At 36.9% G+C, this 26521-nt stretch overlaps 3 protein-coding genes and 1 pseudogene across 3 annotated transcripts; all 4 read right to left on the bottom strand.

Annotated features, from left to right (window-relative positions):
* Nucleotides 1–3844: 3844 nt before the first annotated feature.
* Or52e15b (olfactory receptor family 52 subfamily E member 15B) lies at nt 3845–4783 on the bottom strand. Its single transcript, NM_001001030.1, is given in 1 exon segment — nt 3845–4783. A coding segment is annotated over 1 exon segment (939 nt).
* Nucleotides 9285–9709, bottom strand: Or52e55-ps1 (olfactory receptor family 52 subfamily E member 55, pseudogene 1; annotated as a pseudogene).
* On the bottom strand, nt 14191–15132 carry Or52e15c (olfactory receptor family 52 subfamily E member 15C). Its single transcript, NM_001000181.1, is given in 1 exon segment — nt 14191–15132. A coding segment is annotated over 1 exon segment (942 nt).
* Nucleotides 15133–25207: 10075 nt separating this feature from the next.
* Nucleotides 25208–26161, bottom strand: Or52e8b (olfactory receptor family 52 subfamily E member 8B). The gene is given in 1 exon segment (NM_001000182.1): nt 25208–26161. A coding segment is annotated over 1 exon segment (954 nt).
* Between the last annotated feature and the right edge of the window lie 360 nt (nt 26162–26521).

A 26521-nucleotide genomic window follows, 5' to 3' on the forward strand; every position in this document is an offset into this window, starting at 1 on the left:
AAGAGAACACTATGCCAGCCCAGGGTAATAAATGCAGAAAAAAACTCAATTAACATAGATGGAGAAACCAAGATACATTCCATGACAAAAACAAATTGACACAATTTCTCTCCACAAATCCAGCCCTACAAAGAATATTAGATGGAAAACTCCAGCACAAGGAGGGAAACTGCACCATAAAAAAAGCAAGAAAATAATCTTTCAACAAACCCAAAAGGAGATACCCATATAAGCATAATCCCACCTCTAACAACAAAAATAACAGGAAACAGCAATCACTTTTCCTTACTATCTCTCAACATCAATGGAATCAATTCCCCAATAAAAAGACATAGACTAAAACCTGGATAAGGAAAAAGAGCCTAGCATTTTGGTGCATATGAGAAGTGCACCTCAGTGACAAAGACAGACACTACCTTAAAGTAGAAAGCTGGAAAACAATTTTCCAAGCAAATGGTCCCAAGAAAAAAGCTGGAATAGCCATTCTAATATCGAATATTGGTCTTTCAACCAAATGCTATCAAAAAAAAAAAAAAGAAAGAAAGAAAAGGAAGGACACTTCATATTCATCAAAGGAAAAATCCACCAAGTTGAACTCTTAATCTCGAATATCTATGCTCCAAATACAAGGGCACCTACATTCATAAAAGAAACCTTACTAAAGTTCAAAACAAACATTGCACCTCACAGAATAATAGTGGGATATTTCAACACCCCACTCTCATCAATGGACAGATCGTGGAAACAGAAACTAAAAAGAGACACAGTGAAAGTAACAGAACCAAATCCAAGAACACATTAAAATGATCAATCATTATGATCAAGTAGGCTTCATCCAAAGGGATACAAGGATGGTTCAGTATATGGAAATCCATTGACTTAATCCATTATATGAACAAACTCAAAGAAAAAGAAACCACATGACCATCTCATTAGATGCTGAGAAAGCATTTGACAAAATTCAACACGCCTTCATGATAAAAGTCCTGGAAAGATCAGGAATTCAAGGCCCATACATAAGAATAGCAAAAGCAATAAACAGCAAACCAGTAGCCAACATCAAACTAAATGGAGAGAAACTTGAAGCAAACCCACTGAAATCGAAGACTAGACAAGTCTGCCTACTCTCTCCCTACTTATCCAATATAGTTCTCGAAGTCCTAGCCAGAGCAATCAGACAACAAAAGGAGGTTAAAGGAATACAAATTGGAAAGGAAGAAGTCAAAGTATCACTATTTTCAGATGATATGATAGTATAATTAAGTGACCCCAAAAGTTCCACCAGAGGACTACTAAGCTGGATAAACAACTTCAGCAAAGTGGCTAAGTATAAAATTAACTTAAACAAATCAGTAGCCTTCCTCTACTCAAAGGATAAACAGGCTGAGAAAGAAATTGGAGAAATGACATCCTTCACAATAGTCACAAATAATATAAAATAACTTGCTGTGACTCTAACCAAGCACGTTTAAGATCTGTATAATAAGAAGTTCAAGTCTCTGAAGAAAATCTGAGAAGGTGGAAAAATCTCCAAAGCTCATGAATTGGCAGGGTTAATATAGTAAAAAATGGCCATCATGCTGAAAACAATCTACAGATTCAATGCAACCCTCCATGAAAATTCCCTCTTAATTCTTCTCAGAGTTAGAAAGAACAATTTAAATTCATTTGGAATAAGTAGTAAACACTTAGCAAAAACTGCTCTCAACAATAAAAGAACTTCTTGGGGGAATTACCAGCCCTGACCTCAAGCTGTATTACAGAGCAATCCTGATAAGAACTACATGGTATTGGTACAGAGGTTGGTAGGGTGATCAACAGAATAGAATTGAGACTAAGAAATTAACCCACACACCTATGGTCACTTGATCTTTGATAAGGAGCTAGAACCATCCAATGGTAAGATGCTCTCTTAACAAATGGTGCTGTTTCAACCTCGAGGTCAGCATGTAGAAGAATGCAAAGTGACCCGTTGTTATCTTCATATACAAAACCCAAGACTAAGTCTTTAAAGACCTTCACATAAAACCAGAGACACTGAAGTTCATAAAGAGAAATTGTGGAAGAGCCTTGAACACATAGGCACAGGGGAAAATTACCTGAACAAAACACTAATAGCTTCTGCTGAAAGATCAACAATCAACAAATGGGACCTCATAAAAGCTTCTGTAAGGCAAAGGACATTGTCAATAGGACAAAACAGCAACCAACAGATTGGGAAAATATCTATACCAATCCTTCATCTAACAGAGAGCTAATATCTAAATTATACAAAGAAATCAAGAAGTTAGACTCCAGAGAACCAAATAATACTATTAAAAATGGGGTACAGAGCTAAAAAAAAGAATTCTCAACTGAGGAATATCAAATGACTGAGAAGCACCTAAAGAAATATTCAACATACTTAGTTATCAGGGAAATACAAATCAAAACAACTGGGAAATTCCATGTCACACCAGTCAGAATGGCCAATAACAAAACTCAGGTGACAGCAGATGTGCGGAGGAGGTGGAAAAGAGGAACACTCCTCCATTTATTGTTGGTGGGACTGCAACCTGGTACAACCACTCTGGAAATAGGTGTGCTGGTTTTTCAGAAAATTAGACATAGTATTACCAGAGGACCCAGCTATACCACTTCTGGGCATATACCCAAAAGATGCACCAACATATAACAAGGACACATGCTCCACTGTGTTCATAGCAGCCTTATTTATAATAACCAGAAGTTGGAAAAAACACATATGTCCTTCAACAGAGGAATGGATATAGAAAATATGGTACATTAACACAATGAATTACTACTCAACTATTAAAACAATGACTTCATGAAATTCTTAGGCAAATGGATGGATCTAGAAAAATCCTGAGTGAGGTAATGCAGTCACAAAAGAACACACATTGTATGTACTCAGTGATACATACCATGTAATACATAAGTGCATATTAGTCCAAAAGCTCAGAATACACAAGATATAATTCACAGACACTATGAAGCTCAAGAAGAAGGAGAACCACAATGTGGATGCTTCAGTACTTCTTAGAAGGATGAACAAAATATTCACAGAAGGAAATATAGGAACAAAGAGTAGAGCAGAGACTGACAGAAAGATTATCCAGAGACTGCCACACCTGGGGATCCATCCCATATACAGCCACCATACCTAGTCACTATTGCTAATGCCCAGAAGTACTGACAGGTGCTTCTTGAGAAGCTCTGCCAGAGCCTTACTGATACAGATGGGGATGCTTGCAGCTAATCATCAGACTGAGCAAAGGGGACCCCAATGGAAAAGTTAGAAAAAGGACTGAAGGAGCCGAGTAGGTTTGCAACACCATAGGAAGAACAATGATATCAACCAACCAGATGCCTCAGTAGCCAACCAAAGAGTACACATGGAGAGACACTTGGCTTCAGCCCCATATGTAGAAGAGGATGGCATTGGCTGAAACCAATAGGAGGAAAAGGCCTCAGTCCTGTGAAGGCTTAATTCTCCAGTTTAGGTTAATGCCAGGGTGTCAAGGAAGGAGATGTTGTATGGGAGTGGGAGCATCTTCATATAAACAGGGGAAGGGGAAATGAGATGAAGGTAGATAACATTTGAAATGTAAATTCATAAAATATCTAATAAAATATACCCATTTGTCAATCAATAGTATTTTATTCATCTAGAACAAATATTTGCTGTAATATTTATCTTGATTACTGCCCATGAATACTGCAACACAGTATGTTTAGCAATATATTCTGTAAAGCAGTTATTCTAGTTAAGCTTACTTACACATAAGTTCTTCTCTTAACCAAGGGGACAAAAGCTGTAATAGTACAAGGTAAAGCCTCACTATCAAACTCCCTTACAAAAAAATATCACTACACGATCTCGAATCTGTTTGGTTCTCACCCCATAAATAAGAGGGTTAAGAGCAGGTGGAATCATCACATACAAGTTAGCAAGGAGGATATGGATATACTGTGGAATGTTGTGTCCAAATCGATGAGTCAAGAAGGAAAAAAAGGCTGGAGTGAAGAAAGCCAAGATCACACACACATGGGAACCACAGGTATTTAGAGCTTTGAGCCTGGCTTCCCAGGATGGAAGTTTGAATACAGCATGAAGAATTTTCACATAGGACAGAGCAATCAAAATAACATCCAGAAGTATCATAGATATGAGTATTAATCCAAATAGTACATTAACCTTGATGCTGACACATGCCAGTCGGGCAATGCCCATGTGCTCACAATATGTGTGTGGTATGACATTGTGTCCACAGAATGAAAGCCTTAGAATAAGAAATATAAGTGGAAAAATCAAAATGAAATTTTTGAATAGTCCAATGCCAGCAATAATACAGATCACTCTGTTGGTGAGGATAGTGTTGTATCGGAGAGGGTTACAGATGGCAATGTAGCGATCAAAGGCCATAGCTACAAGCATGAATGTTTCAATGCCTGTGAACAGATGGATGAAAAACATTTGAGCTATACAGTCCCTAAAGGCAATCTTATGGAAGCCAAACCAGAATATGCCAAGTGCTCTGGGAACAGTTGCCGTGGACAGGCCCAAGTCAGTCAGAGCCAGCATGGCCAATAAGTAGAACATGGGCTGATGAAGACTGTGCTCGAGATGGACCACAAAGAGAAGGATGACATTCCCTAGGACAGCAGTAAGATAGACTGTTCCAAATGGAAAACCAAGCCAGAACTGTGACTCTTCCAGTCCTGGGATTCCCAAGAGCAGGAAGGATGAAGGGTGAATCCATGAGCTGTTGCCTGGTGACATGCTGTCAGGAGCCTCTGATGGACAGACTCATTTGAAGGAGTCTACATAGGACATGACAATACTTTGTCAGCACTAGTAAATAAGAACAGAAGGATGTCATTAGTGTTCGTTCTCATGGAGTGTAGAAATGTGCTTTCCTTCATATTTCCTCTTCTTTTCTTTTCACTGGTGTAAATGGAATATGAAGGTGGATGTTTCTTAAGAAATAAATTATATTTAGATTCTGTTCCAGATAACTGAAATGAAGTTTTGTCTTTGTATGTGTCAAGTCGAGTGAGGAGAAGAACCTAGCCAGGTCGTACAGCCTTCTGTATTAGCTACAACATTTTGAAATATATACTTATGAACTGTGGGGAATTATCTGACTGATAAATGATACAAGCTCAGACCACAGATAATATTGTAACTTTCAAAAATATCCTTCAAATGGCGTTTATTTAACTAGAAATGTGACTAAAAACTAATATGCCATGGCTTACTTCCATGTATAATCCATGGAACTGTTAACTTTCCTGTAAGTTACTCTAATCAGGGAACAATGCTTACCAAATAACCTAGGCTACCAATAAAGGCCCAGTACCCTATGGGTTACCTCTTTTGTGAATGATTGTCTATAGACTACTGCCATTATTTTTGGTTACCCTCTAGAACATGAAAATAAGATACTATTGCTGAAGACATCATTCATTTGAGTTACATAACATATAGAAATCGAGCCAGTACTGACCTGGGAGCTTCATTCTTCCTGGACAATTTTCATAAAATGTAGATGCTATGTACACTACAATAGAAAATAATAAGAACCATCTTTGACTTCTAGTAACAATCAGCCTGTAAGATGAACCCACTAGTGTAATAGTAACGTGAATGGTACGGAAGAAACCACACATTTTTCCATTGGACTTAAAGCCTGCTCCAGTAAATGAAGAGATAGCTCAGGAATTAAGAGTATATCCAGTTCTTCCAGAGAACCCGTTAGTTCCCCACCAATCATATAAGTCTGCTTACTATTACCTAATATTCCAGCTTCAGGTGGCTGTGCCCAAGCCTCTAGTATCCATGGGCATGGGCATGGCATTCATATGCATGCATACACACACACACACACACACACACACACACACACACACACAGATAAATGACAGAGATAATTATAGTAATGAAAATATAACAATAACGATGCCAACTCCACAAAATGGAACTCTGGCCTAGTGCTTTTAAATGTGCTCAAAATCCATGTCTGGTCATATGTCAACTCCTATAGAGGAACCTAATACTAAATGAACATAGTAATATTCTTATCTTTTTATCCATTATCTTTTTATCCTAATACTCACCAGAGAAGAATAAAATAAATTGTATATGCATATATGAAATTTGTAGTTTTCTTTAGAACCTTGTTAACTCTTTTGCCTTTTCTAGATTTTTTTTGTCTTTTATTTTGTCACCAGTGGGTGAATATATTTGTTTTGATCTTTGGAACAAAGACCCTAGCCTATAAGGCCTCAGGTTCCTAATATACAATGAAACATAACTGAACTTGACAGAAATCAGAAAGGCAAATACAATGTATGTTCTTTAGACATTAACTGCAATCATGTGAGATTGGACAAGATTGGATTACTTTTGTTTTCAACATGAGTTACAAAGAGTTAAAGAAAAAGTTGTAATTTGGAAAAATTAAGAATACCACTTCCAGTGTTAAATACTTTTCAAATCACAAGTATCATAATAACTTTTAGTAAAACTGCTCTAAAAGAGAGAGGAGAGACAAAGAAAGAAAACAGAAGAAGACAAAAGGTTGAAGGAGAAATACAATAACACTGCAACAAAGGCAGCAGTATGCTTAGCTAAATTTTTTAAAAGCCTTCATCATTCATAATTAGTTATATTTATTATAAAAGTTCAAACAAACAAAATGATAAATTGAGCAGAATCTACTGAAAATCTACAAGCTAGAAATAAGTACATAAACATTTTATCTCCTCCAAACTAACATTTGAATTATATACAAATAATGAAGGGATTAAATTAATAGATCTTACTTCAAGATGTATGTATGAACTTTGTGACCAAAATCACATGCAGTCAAGTTGATACCAAATTCACCAACTTCAGACAGAAATGCTGTTGACAGAATCTTCAGTCATAACTGTTCCAAGGTTGTTAAACTGAGGCTCAAGTTTATACTGGAGTTTACAGTCTTCCTCCATGACCAAGAACTGTTGTTCTCCCGGGTCTTTGTGGTATCAGATCACAAAGACAATGTGTGATTCTCACACAGACATATGGGCACAAAAAGTCTACCTGCAAGGGACCCCTTGAGACTTCAGAATTTCTCCCTTCAGTTCTCCAACCTGCATAATTCTATAGCTTTTAACTTCTTAATTTCTAATTACTCTGTTTCCACTCATCCCACAAGAATATCTCAGCCAGTGTGAATTCCCTATCTTGTTATCTAGGGCTATTATATTCTCTCATGGTTGGGCCATTTTTAAAGCAAAGCATTTTCTTGGTCATGATGAAGTAAAGCCCTAAGGACTTTGGCTTACTCAGGATCTGGAAAGCCATCCCATTTATTCAGATTGTGTGTTCAGACATGTTTCATGTTTGTATTCTTCAAGTCTTATTTGTTTAGATTATACTAATAACTCATAAATATTCAAAAATAGCTCTCACACTTCAGAAATTCAGAGAACCAGTAAACTTTCTTTTTAAAAAATGTTCTTACTGAAATAGAATTACAGCACTCCCTCCTCATTTTCCTTTCCCCAGTTACCCTCGCTCATACCCTTCCCATGCTCCCTCCACTCTAGAGGTGATAGCCTTTGACGAGAATCAGTAAAATTTCTAAGAATTCCACCTCAACTGCTTTGGAAGGAAGTTAGAAGATTTGCAACAAAATTCAAGTTCAGATAAAAATTCATTATTTAAGGTCATCACTGAAATAATATACACTGTGCTTAACTGGAGATATATGTAGTTATGGAGTCTGGCTTTCTTTCATAGTGTGTATTTGTATGTGTGTTAGCCTTTTTTAAAAAAGGAAAAAACAGAGTCTATCACTAGACTAGATCTCACCAAGTAGCCAAGGGTTTCTAGGACCCTGTCTGTTGATAGCCCCACAACAATGGGATTAACAAGTACCACCATCCCTGCCTTTTTACATGGGCTATGGTCCTCTAACTAAAGTCATCAAGCTTGCAAAGCAAGTACTCCACAAACTGGACTATCTCTCTTGCACCGTTGCCTGATTTGCATATGAGAGAAAAAAAGGCAATTTCAGTAGCTGTCAGCTATTGGACCTACAATGGCATCTCACAGTGAGAAAGTAAAATTAAAACAATAAGCACTTTCATAATCTAACCTAAGCAAAGACAATAATAATGATGTCTAAAATATTTACTTTCCTCTTTACAGATGTTATTGAATATGTGTGTGTGCATACACAGACACACACCCACACACACAGAGGATGTATATATCTACCTAGAGAAGGACAAGAGAGAACAGAAGGTGGGATTCAGGGGATCAGTCAGAAGTAGCTAGATTATGCTGAGTTGACAAGCAGTTTGTAGTGCTTTAAAATGTGCTGTATTATGATCCCACTTACCAGTAGAGGGTAAGAACATTAAATTCACTAAGCAAAAATCATAAAACTGTTTACCCACAGAAGAAAAGAAATAAAATGTGAATATATGATCTTACAACAAAGCCTTTATTTGTGAGAAGAATGTATTCTAGAAATCAATGAATAGTATAAATTTTGATGAGTCATTGACTTAACAATGTATACAAATGCCAAATGTTCAATCCAGAAACCATTGTTGTATACAATTTTTAATTGAATATGAACCACTTTTTTTAAAATAAGGCCAAAATAAGGCTGGCTTACAGGTTCAGAGGTTCAGGCCATTATCTTGAACGCTGCCTAGAGGAAACAGGCTCCCATGTAGTTAGGGGAAGGATCTCAATATCTTCCCCACAGTGACACATTCCTCCAACAAGGCCATACCTACTCCCACAGGGTCACAACTCCTAATAGTGCAACTTGCTGGGATAAGAATATTCAAATCATCACAGTGGGTAATTCAGAATTTACTATTAATGTGTTTAATCTTCAACATGTCTCTGCCATTGAGCAATTGGTCATCATGTTTTTTTGGTGTATTTTCATTTATGATTTTTATGCTGGGCCTTCATTGAGCTTCTTTGAGCTATAAGTTTACAGTTTTCAATGAATTCATAAATTTTCAAGCATTATTTATTCAAATATTTATTTTGTCCCTTCATGCCCTCCTCCAGTAAGTTTAATTGTATAAACATTGGCCAATTGAAGTTGTATTTCAGCTTTTCTGGTGTTCTGTTTATTTTGATCTTTCTGCCTCTTTCTCAGTTTCATTTTAAGTGGTCTCTATTCAGATTCACTAATACTTTATTTCTCAGTTTTCAGTCTAATGTCACTTTCAGTGACCTTTCTGGAATAAATCCTCATTTCTCGTTACTGAATCTGCTTGGTCCTTACCCCACAGATCACAGGAATAAGGGCTGGTGGGACAACCACATAGCTATTGGTCAAGAAAATGTAGATATATTGGGGCACATGGTGGCCAAAAACGATGTGTCAAGAAGGAAAAAAATTCTGGAGTAAAAAAGTTTAGGATAACAGCTACATGGGCACCACAGTTTTTGAGAGCCTTGAGCCTGGCCTCACAGGAGGAAAAGCAGAACACTACCTAGAGGATCCTGACATAGGAGAGAATAGTGAGAACTACATCCAGGATCTAGAGAGCAACGTTGCTAAGACCAAATATGATGGGACTCTGATACTGGCACAAACTAGATGGGTAAGGGCATGTGTTCAAAATAACTATGAAAGATGATATGATGCCCATAGCTCTTTAGACTGTGGGAAAGAACTATGAAAACATTAGTTCAAAAATATATAAACTGGATTTCTCGACTATGCAAAATATAGGGATACAATATAAATTATATTACAATATAAATTATATAATTATATGTGAAACATAAAAGAACAGAGGTAACTGCATGATGTGACAGCTTCTCAGAAGGATACAAAGGCAGGCCTAATACAGAGTTCAATCTCATGCTGGAAACAGGAGAATTTCGGCCCATACATGACAGGAATGGTGATCTCAGAGCTGGATCCCACCTAGCTAGCTTACTGTCTGTTTTTAAAAGGCAGGCAAATCACTGAATTCATTTACAATGTTAAAAATGTGCTTGCTGTGTTTCATAGGAGTCAAGGGGTTATGGTAAAAAAAATGCCAAGTGGTGAGATAATCCCCCACCACTCGTGTGTGTGTGTGTGATTGAACTGATATTTAAATAAATTACTGTACTTTGGTCTGTGAGAAAGGGGCTGTTTAGTTATCTTCAGAAAGCTGTCTCTAGCAGAAGACAGCTATGATCTTGAACCCAAAATTTGACTTTAAGTTGTTCTTTCACTGTTCCTCAACACCACTTCCTCAAAACCACTCTCCAAGCTGAGACTGGTCCTTGGCACTGGCCTATTCCAATCCTACTAAATGCAATTGACAGATTTAGTGAAATCTCATTCAAAATTTCCAAGGCATTCTTCAAGAAAGAAACCAAAACATCCTACAACTCTTATGGAAATACATAAGACCCTTTATAGCCAAAAAAACAATGAAAACACACACACACACACACACACACACACACACACACACACACACACACAGAAAAACAAAGAAAAAAAAACAAGGCTGGAGGGATTGCCATTCTACATTTCAAGATCAGTTACACAGTTACAGTTACAAAAAGACCATGAAAGCTCCTTTAGGTATGCAATGTCATTTCATTATAACCTCATTTGTATTTCCTGGCAAATTTCCATGTGTTTATTTGTCCCTAATCTCTTTATGAAACATCTATTTGAAAGTTGGCTAAGTTTTCAAATGCAGGATAATTGTCTTTTTATTGTTCATGTATTAAAAATGTTTTATAAAGTTGCAATTTCAAATATATTGTCTGATATGAGTCATAAGCATCTTATTATAGTGCTGAATTTGCAGATTTCATTTTCTTAGTACACAGAAAAAAAGCAAAATTTAAATATTTTTAACTGATCACTATCAGACTAGGAACTATGAAGGTCAGAATATGAATTAAGGTTTTGCTCAGTTGTCTCTCACAAAAAATTAGTGGACCAATCCTACATCCAACAGAGGGCCCATATCCACTGTATACAAAAAACTCAAGAAGTTAGACTCCAGAGAATCAAATAGCCTTTAAAAAAAGAGCTACAGAGCAAAACAAAGAATTCTCAATCAAGGAATATCAAATGGCCAAGAAGCACCTAAAAAAATGTTCAACATCCTTAGTCATCAAGAAAATGCAAATCAAAACAACTCTGAGATTCCACCTCACACCAGTCAGAGTGACTAAGATCAAAAACTCAGGTGACAGCAGATGCTGGAGAGGATGCAGAGAAAGAGGAACATTCCCCCACTGTTGGTGAGATTGTAAGCTGGTACAACCACTCTGGAAATCAGTACGGCAGTTCCTTATAAAACTAGACGTAATGCTACCTGAGGATGCAGCTATACCACTCCTGGGCATATATCTAAAAGATGCTCCAACATACAACAAGGACATATGCTCCACTATGTCCTTACTTATAATAGCCAGAAGCTAGAAAGAATGTAGATGTCCTTCAACAGAGGAATGGATACAAAAAAAATGTGGTACATTTACAAATTAGAACACTCCTCAAATATTAAAGCAATGACTTCATGAAATTCTTAGGCAGATGGATTGAACTAGAAAATATCCTGAGTGAGGTAACCCAATAACAAAAGAACACACATGGTATGCACTCACTGATAAGGGGATATTAGTCCAAAATTTGGAATATCCAAGATACAATTCACAAACCCCATGAAGCTCAAGAAGGAAGACCAAAATGTGGATGCTTCAGACCTTCTTCAAAGGGGGAACAAAGATACTCACAGAAGGAAATATGGAGACAACATGTAAAAAAGAGACTGAAGAAAAGGCCATCCAGAGACTGCCCCACCAGGGGAATCCATCCCATATACAGACACCAAACCCAGAAAATATTGTAGATGCCAAGAAGTGCATGCTGACAGGAGCCTGATATAGCTGTCACCTGAGAGGCTCTGCTAGAGTGTAACAAATACAGAGGTGGATGTAAGTTAAAAAAAATTTAATAAAAGAAAAAAAAGAACTCAGTTGACAGCAGATGCTGGGGTGTATGTGGAAAAAGAGGAACACTCCTACATTCATTACTGGTTTGACTGCAAGCTTGTAAAAACCACTCTGGAAATCAGTCTAGAGGTTCCTCAGAAAATTGGACATAGTTCTACCTGAGGAGACAGCTATTCCACTCCTTGGCATATAACCAAAAGATGCACCAACATATAACAAGGACACATGCTCCACTATTTAATAGCAGCCTTATTTTCAATAGCTAGAAGCTAGAAAAAAACCAGATGTCCTTCAACAGAGGAATGAATACAGAAAAGATGGTACATCTACATAATGGAGTATTACTCAGCTATCAAAAACAATGACTTCATGAAATTCTTAGGCAAATGAATGGAACTAGAAAATATCATCCTCAGTGAGGTAACCCAGTCACAAAAGAGCACACATGGTATACACTCACTGATAAGTGGATATTAGCCCCAAAACTCGAAATACCCAAGATACAATTCACAGACCATGTGAAGCTCAAGAGCAAGAAAGACTAAAATGTGGATGTTTCAGTTCTTCTTAGAAGAGGGAACAAAATACTCACTGAAGGTAGAGGGCTGGAGGGACTTGGGAAGAAGAAAGGAGTGGAGGGGGAATGGGTGCGCAAGATCAGGTATAGAAGGAGACATGGATAATATAAAGAGGGTCGAGAATTTGAACAGAGGGGTGTAGCAATGGGTGGTGGGAAACTGGGAGTAGCCACCAGCAAGCCCCAGATGCCAGGAAAACAAGAGGTTCCCAGGACACAACAGAGGAGAGATTAGCTGAAATGTTCAACAAAGGGAATGAGAACCTATAGAGACAATATCCAGAGGTTAGGCAAGGTCACTAGTTGGGGGATGGGACCACACACTCATCTTCAAGTTTTTAACCCAGAATGGCTCCAATCTAAAAGGAAATACGCAAACACAGTGTGGAGCAGAGACTGAAGGAAAGGCCATCCAGAGACTGACCTACCTGGGAATCCATCCCATATACAGACGCAAACCCAGACACTATTTTGGATGCCAAGAAGTGTTTGCTAACAGAAGTCTGTTATAACTGTCTCCTGGGAAGCTCTCCCAGAGCCTGAAAAATACAAAGTTGAAGGCTTACAACAACCATCAAACTGAGTAGCGGGACCCCAGTGGAGGAGTTAGAGAAAGGACTGAAGGAGTTGAAAGGGATTACAACCCCATAGGAAGAACAACAATATCAACCAACCAGATCCCCCAGAGCTCCCTGGGACTGAACCACCAACCAAAGAGTATACATGGAGAGACCCTTGGCTCCAGCCGCATATGTAGCAGAGGATGGCATTGTCTGGCATCAATGAGAGGAGAAGCCCTAGGTCCTGTGAAGGTTAGATTTTTTTTTCCAGTGTAGGGGATGGTCAGGACTGTGAGGTGAGAGTGGATGGTGGGAGGGGGCATACCCTCATAGAAACCGGGGAAGCAGGGTGGGAGAGGGAGGTTCCAGAGGAGAAACCACGAAATGAGATAACATTTGAAATGAAAAGACATTAAATATCCAATAAAAAGTATGATGTAGTGGACCCATCACACATCCTCTAATTTCTGTACACTTCTAGAATGCATGTGAAAGAGAAATACTTGTCATCTAGAAGAATTTCTTCATGCTTGGAAGGGGCTCTAAACTCTTGTCTATCTATAGGTTCTCATCTAATTGGAATACACATACAGAGAGAGAGAGAGAGAGAGAGAGAGAGAGAGAGAGAGAGAGAGAGAGAGAGAGAGAGAGAGAGATTCTGGAAGACACGGTGTTTGCTGTGTGGCAAGTGAAATTAAAGGATTTTGGTAAACTTTTTGCCCTGGCTTAATTGAAAGAAGATATCTTTGTAGAATTTTGGTGGTTCAATATAAAGATTAAATCCATTCTGTGCATGAGAGGCTTCCTGATGGTTAACCTAGCAGTTTTCTTTCTTCTTTGTATTTCTCTGAACTTTAGTACTGTATCCTTATTTCTTCATTGTGCTCTTTTGTCATCTGGGAGAATTCCTTCTTGTTTGGATGCCCATGAATAAAGAAACATTGTGTGTTTAGCTAGTATTCTGTAAAGCAATTTTTCTATTTAAGTTTATTTACACATAAGTTCTATATATGAAGGAAAAGACTGCAACACTAAAAATCAGAGGCTTACAGTTAAACTTCCTTACAAAACAATGTCATGACTGCACGATCTCGAATCTGCTTGGTTCTCACCCCATAAATGATAGGGTTAAGAGCCGGGGGGATAATTACATATAAGTTAGCAAGGAGGATATGGATATACCGTGGAATATTGTGTCCAAATCGATGAGTCAAGAAGGAGAAAATGGCTGGAGTGAAGAAAGCCAAGATCACACACACATGGGAACCACAGGTATTAAGAGCTTTGAGCCTGGCTTCCCAGGATGGAAGTTTGAATACAGCATGAAGAATTTTCACATAGGACAGAGCAATCAAAATAACATCCAGAAGTATCATAGATATGAGTAATAATCCAAATCATATGTTAACTCTGATGCTGACACATGCCAGGCGGGCAATGCCCATGTGCTCACAATATGTGTGTGGTATGACATTGTGTTCACAGAATGAAAGCCTTAGAATAAGAAATATAAGAGGAAAAACCAAAATGAAATTTTTGAATAGTCCAATGCCAGCAATAATACAGATCACTCTGTTGGTGAGGATAGTGTTGTATCGGAGAGGGTTACAGATGGCAATGTAGCGATCAAAGGCCATAGCTACAAGCATGAATGTTTCAATGCCTGTGAACAGATGGATGAAAAACATTTGAGCTATACAGTCCCTAAAGGCAATCTTATGGAAGCCAAACCAGAATATGCCAAGTGCTCTGGGAACAGTTGCCGTGGACAGGCCCAAGTCAGTCAGAGCCAGCATGGCCAATAAGTAGAACATGGGCTGATGAAGACTGTGCTCGAGATGGACCACAAAGAGAAGGATGACATTCCCTAGGACAGCAGTAAGATAGACTGTTCCAAATGGAAAACCAAGCCAGAACTGTGACTCTTCCAGTCCTGGGATTCCCAAGAGCAGGAAGGATGAAGGGTGAATCCATGAGCTGTTGCCTGGTGACATGCTGTCAGGAGCCTCTGATGGACAGACTCATTTGAAGGAGTCTACATAGGACATGACAATACTTTGTCAGCACTAGTAAATAAGAACAGAAAGGATGTCATTAGTGTTTCTTCTCATGGAGTATAGAAATGTGTTTTCTTGAATATTTTCTCTCTTTTTCTTTTCAGTTTAAAAGGATTATGAAGGTGGATATTTCTTTTAAATGAATGAATATTTAGACTCTCTTCAAGATAACATAAATGAAGTTTTTCTTCATATAAACCAAGTCTAGTTGAGAGATGAACCTAGCAAGGTCATACCAACCGCTATATTGGCTAGAACATTTTGAAATATATAATAATATATTGTGGGGAAGTATAATTTGTACTGATAAATGATTACAATTTCAGACCAAAGATACTATTTTAGCTTTGAAATATATCCTTCAAATGTCACTCATATAGCTTGAAGTATGAGTGAAAATTATGCCATGGCCTAATTCCACTTATAACCATTGGAAATCTTTCCTGATGCTCAACTTGCTTGTAAATAACTATAATCAGGGGACAATGCTAACCAAACAACATAGGCTACCAACTGAAGGCCCAGAGCTATGTATGGGTTATCTGTTCTTGAGTTGTTGCTTACAAACTATTTCCATTGTTTTTGGTTATCCACAGAACATAAGATATTATTACTAAAGACATCATACATTTGAGTTATATAACAGGGAGAAATCAAGCCAATACTGACCTGGAAGCTTCATCCCTCCAGGATAATTGTCATAATACTGGGAGATGCTATGTACACTACAAGAGAAAAAATAATCAACCATCTATGACTTCCAGTAACAATCAGCCTGGCAAAATGAGCCCATTAGTATAATAGTAACATGAATGGTAAGGAAGAGACCACATATCTTCCATTGGATTTAAAGCCTCCTCCAGAACATGGAGAGATGGCTCAATGATTAAGAGTGCATAGTGTTCTTCCAGAGGACCCAAGTTAGTTTCCCACCAGTCATATATGTCAGTTTACTATCACCTATTACTTTAGCTTCAGGGGGATGTTTCCAAACCTCTAGTCTCCATAGGTACTGATTTCCTATGGACATGCAAACACACATACACACACACACACACACACACACACACACCACATGAAAGATATAAAATAATTGTAATAATAATAGTAATAATAACAACTAATAATTGTAATAATGCTCACTCCATAAAACAAGACTCATGTGTGGTGTTAATAAATTGGCCAAAACCTCATGGCTGGCCAAGTGATAACCCTTGTAAAAGAACCTAACACTAAATGAATATTGTAATATTCTAATTTTTATTTCCATAGATTGGGTTATCTGTCAACACTGACTACAGAAGAATAAAATAAATTTTATATCCATGTATAAAATTCTTAGTATTTGTAGAACTCTTTTAACTCTCTTGGGTTTTTTGTTTGTTTGTTTGTTTCATTTTGTTTTGTTTTGATTGTTTTGAAACCAGTGGGTGAATATATTTGTTTTGATCTTTGGAAAAAGAATCATACCTTATGAGGCCATGGTTTCTCCATTTCTAGTGCAACATAATTGAACTTGGAAATGAAATTATTACTTTTCGAGAGACTGTCTCATCCTTAAAGCGCTTACCTTTAGTCTTTCATTTATATCTTCTATTCCTCCAGTCAATACTGAGTGCTCACTTCTTTTTAAAATAATCCAAATCACATCAACCTTGGTTCCCATGTGGGAAACAGTGGATGATATAGTTACTGCTGTCATATTAATTACCATTAGAATTTAAAAACTGCTAAAATAATGACTCCATGAAATGATTTGAAGTTTAAGATTGTATCATTTGCTACTCAAAACGAAGGTGAGAAATAGTGTAGTTCCTGAATTAATGAAATTCCCTCACATTTACAGCCAAAGGAATATCTCTACCCTTAACGTGAAGCTGTTTTATGACATCTTGATGGTACCAGGGTTCTTCTCAAAGGTTTTTCCCCTGGACTTGTGCTATAGTATAAGTGCTTTCATTGTTCATTTGTTTCTTGGGCTGCATTTCTTATTTTAATCAGCACCACCAACTTTTCCCCAAATTATTTCTGAAATGCTTTATGTTACTTCTGATGTCTCTCACAATTGCAGTCAGTTTAGATTCACCTGAGATATATTCCCTCCAATCCTACAACCCAGAACTTTTATCATGATGACACATTTTTAAATAAGAAGGAACAAGGGTAAGCGGCTTCCTGAAAATAATCTATGAACAGTAGACCCTTGAATTAGCAAAAGTAGTATTAACAATTGAAACAGAACACATTTGTATGAGCCAAGGGTATCAGGATGTTATACAGTATTTAAAAACTTGAGAGCATAGGAAATCAAAATCAAAATTGAGAAGAATAAGAAGCATGCTTGGTGAGAGAAAATAGAAAAAGAAAATCTCTAAATACTGAAATGTTTGAGGGATCTGATATAGGTTTGAGGAACAGAAAGAGGAATCAGCATGAGGTTCCTGTCAGTCCTTTACCTGACCTATGTGTCTCATTCTCATGAAGGCCTTTTCTGACCCCAGAGTGTTTGTTTCTAATGTTCTCCACAGAACTTCATGATTCTGCTACAGAATGTTCTCTGTGACTATTCAATCAGTCCAGAATCTCCATCTAATTATGCATCATGCAGAAATGAAAAAGTATGAATTTATTGATCACTATTTCCATTATTATATCTAGAGGATAGCTGCAACCCAAAATATATTTGTTGGTTAAAGATTGAATATATATTAAATTCTTAATTTTAATTCTTGATTAAAATTCTGTATGTTATAAGGATAAGAACAGAATCACTTTATCGATCTGGTGTCTGGGAATGTAGAAAAAAGAAAATAAATGAATTCTCATGAGAAGACCAGGCAGGGATATGAAGTGATGAGTCTTACCAGAAGTCTTCATGACAATGGCACTGTCAACAAGCATGATATAACCCAGAGAGATTGTTGAAATTAAACTAGATAGAGTTTAGGGAGCAGCCGACCATAACAATCAGAATTAGAAAGTCAAAAATAACATGTATTTTATGCACAGTTTATCCTTATAAAAACTCAGGTGTGTTGTATTATTGTACAAGCTGTGCCAACATGAAAGGCCATTCAAAAACCAATGAAAAGGTGACCTGGTGAAATTACTAAAATCTGAGACAATTAGTTCTTTACTATGTTGACTTGTTTTTAATATACATAATTCTTTCCTCCACATTACAGTGTCAAAACCAACAAGATTGTATACGAAAAGAAACAAGGTATGAGGTTTGCAAAATCTACTAGTAGAGAATCATGCTTTCTAGAAAAATCAGGAGGCATCTGTTAGGAGAGAAACAAACACAGAAAAGAAATAGGAAAAATTGCTGCAGATAACTTCATCTGCTATGTCACCTGTTAAGAACATCTTCCTGGGAGATCTTCATTCATACTTAAAATTAATGACTAAAACATGGGACTATGTTAAAACATGTGCATAATGGCAGCACTAAGTGGACTCAACAGCTTATATTGGTTTATTTTTATGTAATAATGTTTAGTGTACATATGTAACAACAGTAACTAAAGAAAAGTACTGTGAACTGAGGGCGATCTCAGGGTCTCTATAGGGGTTGGAAGGAAGAGACAGTGGGAAAAAATCATGTAAATACATTACATATGCATGATACATGAGCTTCTAAATATAGACTTCAGACATATGAGTAATAAAACAACAAAGAGGAAAAAAACTTTGTGACATGTTTAACAGATATTCTCCAGTGTTGGAAAAAATATTTTCTCTATGACCAGACTTGATCCTCCATCAAAATAAATGACCAGATCTAAATTGGAGCAGCCACTGAGTTCAAGGAACATCTGATATCTTGATACTCAAAGCTATTTATATCAATTCAGGGAAGATTTTTCAACCCAACTGATGCAAAAAATCAATAGAATTACAGCTGTAATTTACAGTGTAAAGATTGTATTGTAGCTTAGTGGTACAGATCTTACCTAGTAGTACAAGGAACCAAACACTTGAAAAACAACAATTTATAAAGTTCATCTTTCATTATCTGTTATAGCTGGAATAGACTTTAGACCACTAAAGGATTAATGTCATGTCAATTGCTATATTTATGAGAAGAAAAGTTACTATGCCTTAAAAAACTTGTATCTTTAAATTGTTGTACTTTTCATTTACTTGTTATATTTATTACTATTTTGTTTTTGTTTTATTTTTGTTTGTTTATTTGATTGGTTGGTTATTTTTCAAGACCAGATCTCTCTATTTAATAGCCTTGGCCCTTTTGAAACTTCCTCTGTAGAACAGGCTGCCTCTGCCTCCCATGTGCTGGGATTAAAAGTATGTGCTAACACTATCTGGCTACTATGCTGAAATAGCAAAATAATTTGAAAGAATGTAATACAAGGACCAAAACACATATGTTGACACAAATCAGAATGGCAAATACAGTGAATGCTCTTCAGACTTTACCTACAAGTGTGTGGTATCGGGATTGAATTACTTTTGTTCTACAATAAGAGTTACAAAGTGTTAAAGAAAAGTTATAATTTGGAAAAATTGAGAATACCACTTCTGGTGTTAAATAATGTTCAAATCATCAGTATCATAATAAGTTTTAGTAAAACTGTTCTAAAAGAGAAACAGCTAAGAAAAAGGAGCAGTAACAAAGAGGGAGGAGGAGAGACAAAGAAAGAAAACACATGAAACAAGACAGAGGTTGAAGGAAAAATGCAACAGCACTGCAGCAAAGCAACAGTATGCTTAGCTAGATTTTTTAAGGTGTTTCATTGTTCATAAACATTTGTATTTATTATAAAATAATCAAATAAACAAAACAATAAACTGAGAAAAATCTTCTGAAATTTCCCCAGCTAGAAATAAGCACATAAACATTTTATCTTCTCCAAATTAACATTTGAATTACATACAAATAATGAAGGGATTAAATTAATAGATCTTACTTCAAGACTTTTCAACTCTTTGACCAAATTTATACACAGGCAAGTTGATACCAAATTCACCAACTTCAGACAGAAGTGCTAGTGACAGAATCTTCAGTCATAACTACTCCAAGGTTATCAAACTGAGGCTCAAGTTTATACTGGAGTTTGCAGTCTTCCTCCATGACCAAGAACTGTTGTTCCCCTGGGCCTTTGTGGTATCAGATCACAAAGACAATGTGTAATTCTCACACAGACATATGGGCATAAAACGTCTACCTGCAAGGGACCCCTTGAGACTTCAGAATTTCTCCCTTCAGTTCTCCAACCTGCATAATTCTATAGCTTTTAACTTCTTAATTTCTAATTACTCTGTTTCCACTCATCCCACAAGAATATCTCAGCCAATGTGAATTCCCTATCTTGTTATCTAGGGCTATTATATTCTCTCATGGTTGGGCCATTTTTAAAGCAAAGCATTTTCTTGGTCATGATGAAGTGAAGCCCTAAGGACTTTGGCTTACTCAGGATCTGGAAAGCCATCCCATTTATTCAGATTGTGTGTTCAGACATGTTTCATGTTTGTATTCTTCAAGTCTGATTTGTTTAGATTATACTAATAACTCATAAATATTCAAAAATAGCTCTCACACTTCAGAAATTCAGAGAACCAGTAAACTTTCTTTAAAAAATGTTTTTATTGAAATAGAATTACATCACTCCCTCCTCATTTTCCTTTTCCCACTTAACCTTTCTCAAACCCTCCCCATGCTCCCTCCACTCTAAAGTTGATAGCCTTTTATTAGAATCAGTAAAATATCTAAGAATTCAACTTCAATTGCATTTAGAAGGGAGTTAGAAGATTTACAACAAAAATACAAATTCAGATACAAATTCACTATTTAAGATCATCACGGAAATAATATACATTGCTTAACTGGAGATATATGCAGTCATGGAGTCTGGCTTTCTTTCATAGTGTGTATTTGTATGTGTGTGATGATGTGTGTTAGCCTTTTTTGAAAAAGAAAAAAAAACAGAGTCTATCACTAGACTAGATCTCACCAAGTAACCAAGGGTTTCTAGGACCCTGTCTGTTGATAGCCCCACAAAAGTGGGATTAGCGAGTACCACCATCCCTGCTTTTTTATATGGGCTATGGTCCTCTAACTCAAGTCTTCAAGCTTGCAAAGCAAGTACTCCACAAACTGAACTATCTCCCTTGCACCCTTGCCTGATTTGCATAGAGGGAAAAAAGGCAATTTCAGTAGCTGTCAGCTATTGGACCTACAATGGCATCTCACAGTGAGAAAGTAAAATAAAAACAATAGGCACTTCCATAATTTAACATAAACAAAGACAAAACAATAATGATGTCCAAAATATTTGGTTTCCTCTTTACAGATGTAATATAGTTTGCGTGTGCATGAGCACACACACACACACACACACACACACACACAAGAGGATGTATATATCTACATATAGAAGAACGAGAAAGAACAGAAGGTGGGGATTCAGGAGCAGCTATGAGTTTATGTGTATGGTATCAGTCAAAAGTGGCTAGATTATGCTTAGATGACAAATAATGATACAGCTTTTGGTGTTTTAAAATGTGCTGTATTATGATCCCACTTACCTTTAGAGGGTAAGACTCTTAGCCTCACTAAGCAAAAATCATAAAACTGTGTACCCACAGATAGAAAGAAATAAATTGTGATTATATGATCAGACAACATAGCTTTTATTTAGGAGAAGAATGCATTGTGGAAATCATGGAACAGTATAAAATTTGATGAGTAATCGACTTGGCAATGTACACATATACCAAATATTCACTCTGCAATCTTTTATTGTATATAATCTCTGTTTGAGCACTAACTGCTTTTTTAAAATAAGGCCAACATTTCATTGGTGCTGGCTTACTGGTCCAGAGGCTCAAGCCATTATCATCCAGGCTGCTAGGAGAAGACTGGCTCTCACATGGTTAGGAAAAGGGTTTCAAAATCCACCCCCACAGTAACACACTTGCTTCAACAAGTTCACACTTATTTTAATAAGCCCAAACCTCCTAATTGTGCCAACCCTGGAACAAGCATATTCAAATCACTGCAGTGTTTGATTCAAAATTTGTTATTAGTGTGATTAATTGGCTTAACATGTCTCTGCATTTAAGCTATTAGTCGCCATGTTTTTTGGTGTACTTTCATTTATGACTTTTGTGCTGGACATTCATTGACCTTCTTTGATCTATCAGCTTTCAATGAATTCATAAATTTCAAAGCATTATTTATTTGAGTATTTATTTTGTTCCTTCATGCCCTTCTGCAGTAACTTTAATTGTATAGACATTGGTCCATCAAGGTTGTATTTCAGCTTTTCCATTTTTCTGTTTATTTTGTTCTTCCTGCCTCTTTCTCTCTCAGTTTCATTTTAAATGGCTTCTACTCAGGTTCACTAATATTTTGTTCCTCAATTTTCAATCTGCTGTCAATTTCATGCAGTGCATTTCACATCTAGCACAGTAATTGCATCTAGGATTGTGTTAAATTGTGTGTATATGCATGCATGTGTATGTGTGTACATGAATGAGCATACAAGTAGAGACCAGGGATTGATGTCATTAATCTTCCTCCATTACTCTCTGACTTATTGTTTCTTTAATGTTATTTTCCTTTTTAAATGTATTTATCTAGGTATTCATGTCACCAAGTCTGTCAAAACTGAGTCTGACCCTATGGGATGCACATGGTGAAAATAAAGAACCAAATTCTACAAACTGACTTCTTACCTCCATACACATTCCATGCCACACAATACCACCCCATGTATACACACACTTGCTGGAGTGCCCACACAATATATACATACATATATACATGAGCACCAATCATTTTTAAATAAAAATAAGAAGAAAATAAGAAAAGAAATAAATTGGGAGAGGACAAGAAGTAAGTTCAAAGTGTTGTCTATAAGTGTTGCTTAACTTTTCCCACAATGTTAATTGTGACTCTGTGGAATCTTTTTCTGGGGGGGAGGACTTCTACAGTTCTGTACTCTTATCAGCATTGTTAATTATGAATAATACTAGATTTCATCGTGATTCTTTCATCTATGCATATAGTGAATTCTGATCATCTTCCCCTTCTAGTGCCCTTCCTTTTTCCTTTGCACTCACACTGAGGCCCTTCTCAGCTTTTCTTCTTGGTGTTTTCATGGTTTTCGTTCTTTCTTTTTATTTTCTTTTGTGACCAACAACATTTTATTAGAGTTTGTCACAAGTCTAGGGTGGGGGATAACTCACCAGAACCTGAACTAGTAGTTACATCATGTAGAAAATATATCTCCCTCCCCTAGTGATCTTTAAATGCTTGTTGATACTAAAGGAGGAATCAGGTTCTACGAAATGTCCCTACTAGCTGCTCCCTTTATCTGTCTGTAAGTTCTCAGAGGAAGGTGGAACCTCATGCTAGTTCTGCAGGCAGGATGTGAATGGTCCTAGACTTTGTGCAGTTACCGTGTCCATATACACAACTATTGTGAGGTCAAGAACACATCTGCTGAGTAATTCTGCCTTGATTATAACAATGCATTTTACAATGCCTTTTTCCTAAAATCATCTTTCTCCAAAATAATTTAAAATCCTTATTTTCATTTCTAAATAGTACCTTTTTAAATATTTGTGTGTGAGAAGTACAAAAATACGGAAGTCATTTTTAAATTTTTTCCTTTCTGGTATTTTTATACAATTTTATGTTTATCTTTTGAGAATTTTATAAGTGCATATAATGTGGTTTGGTCAAACTCCATCGTGCCCAATTCTTCCCTTATCCTCCCACCACCTTTTGCTCCAAACTTCATGTTTTCCTCTCCCTGTCTCTCCATCTTCCTCTTCCTCTCTCCTACCCTCTTCTCCTCCCTCCTGCCCTCCCCCATCTTTCTAAGTGTTCCACTGTGTTCATGTCATGCTGCCTAAATGTGCATGCATGTAGGGCCATCTACTGGAGCATGGGTAGTATATCGGGGACCACATCCCTAAAGAAACTTACCCTTTCACCTCTAGGAGCAGTCATTTGCAGTAGGTACAGCTTGGGGTGTGACTTTATGTGTCCTTCCCTTATCCATACTGAGACATTCTCAATCTTCAGAAATATTTATATATACCACTTTATACTTGCCTTTTATTTCCTATGAACATGATTACACAGCACATTGTCTATCATTCTACTGTTCAAAAAACTTATACATGGAGCGTGGAAACTGTTTAAATACAAAGATTTACATGTAGTATATGTATACATGTAAGTATAATACATAATATATTTGTTATTACCATGTATATCATTTGTATCAAACGTATCATATATACTACTCATTCAACAAATAGAACTAAATATTTATTTGTGCTTCTGCATTCAATGCTGTATCAAAATTATATCGTCATCTCCATTACATCAATTTCTAACGTCCTTTCTCTAATTGCTTCTGTATGTGCATGAGAAAAATCACGTTAATAGTTAACTAGGTTCCTAGTAAATGCAATAAGTAAATGAGTATTCTTATCAATATCTCTGAGTGTATGTGTTTTTAAGGTAAGGCGACATCATCTATATTGCAATAATTTGTTAATGTCATTATCACAACTACCATAATCTTATAAGACCCTTATCTATCCATAACGCTTTTGCAGTAAGCAGGGATATTCTGCATTGTATTAAATTCTAAAAGAGTACAGGAAGAGGAAATGGGCTAATCTTCTTTGGCCTAAATTAGTATTTTCTGCTAACAATGAAATTCAGATAGATCATGTAACTTTCCCTAACATCAATATATTCTCTGCAAAAGAGGAAATTGTCCTCCATACAGGATCATCTGCAATATCCAGCAATGTTAATGAAATGCTTACTGAAATAGATTGTCAAAAGGATTCCAATATTCCCAATACTACCTTGAAAAATAAGGTGTTTGATTCACAGTTAAATGACATTTTTGGTCATAGTAAGTTTTTCTCTTTTCCAGTTTTCTTTGGACAAGGTACAAATTAACTTACTTTCATTAACATATGAGAAAATTCTGGAACAAACTCTCCGAATTGCTTCTGGCTAGTTACCTTTCTGAAAAAACAACCTCATTACTCTCTCTCGAATTTGTTTGGTCCTTACCCCATAAATCAGAGGATTAAGGGCTGGTGGAAAAACCACATAGAGATTGGCCAAGAAAATGTGGATATACTGGGGCACATTGTGGCCAAAACGATGTGTCAAGAAGGAGAAAAATGCTGGAGTAAAAAAGGTTAAGATAACCCCGATATGAGAGCCACAGGTATTGAGAGCCTTGAGTCTGGCCTCCCGGGAAGGCAGGCAAAACACTGCATAGAGGATCCTGACATAGGAGAGAATAATGAGAACCACATCCAGGAGCAAGAGAGCAATGTTGCTAAGTCCAAACATGATATTGACTCTGATGCTGGCACATGCTAGACGGGCAATGCCCATGTGCTCACAATAAGTGTGAGGGATGATGTGATGCCCACAGTAGGGTAGTCTCAGGAGGAGAAACACCAGTGGAACAACCATGTATAGGCTCCGCAGCACAGCTATACCTGCGATGACCCCAATGACTTTGGTGGTGAGGATGACAGTATATTGAAGGGGCTTGCAAATGGCAATGTAGCGGTCAAAGCCCATGACCAACAATGTAATGCTTTCCATGACTGTGAAGAAGTGGATGAAGAACATCTGAGAAAGGCAACCTCCGAAAGATATTTCCCTGAGATCGAACCAGAAGATGCCCAGCATTTTTGGGATGGTGGCTGTGGTCAGACCCAGGTCAATTGAATCCAACATGGCGAGGAAGTAGTACATGGGCTCATGAAGACTGTGTTCAGTTTGGATCACAAATAAAATAGCAGCATTCCCCAGGATTGCAATGAGATAGAGAAAACAAAAGGGAAATCCAATCCAGATGTGTGCATCTTCTAACCCTGGGATGCCCAGCAGGAGGAATGAAGAAGGGTGGGCTTGTGTGTCATTAGACAGTGACATTTTCTCTGTCATAGACAGATGCTGTGCTTAATACAAATAGGTTTTAATGTATCAATAGTATGCTTATTTATTTGTCTACTTAGCCTTTAATCTTCATTACTGTTAACATAAATATAACCTTTAAATCTGCTGTTCATATTTGTAGAATAAGTAAAACACTCTCTTCATTTTATGTTTACGTTTCTGAATTCCACATGGCATCAGCTATAGCGCCACCATTACTGCACTGAACACATGTAAGAACGACGAAGAGGCAAGAAGAAATGCAGACTGCAGAGTGGCCAGAAATACATGGAGAGGATAGATTCCAGGGTTGGTATGCAAGGTAGTGTTACATATGCTTTTGCTTACTATGCATAAGAATTACTCAGG

The sequence above is a fragment of the Rattus norvegicus genome, chromosome 1 (assembly GCF_021556685.1).
Source record: "Rattus norvegicus strain SHRSP/BbbUtx chromosome 1, alternate assembly SHRSP_T2T, whole genome shotgun sequence".
Classification (NCBI taxonomy): domain Eukaryota; kingdom Metazoa; phylum Chordata; class Mammalia; order Rodentia; family Muridae; genus Rattus; species Rattus norvegicus.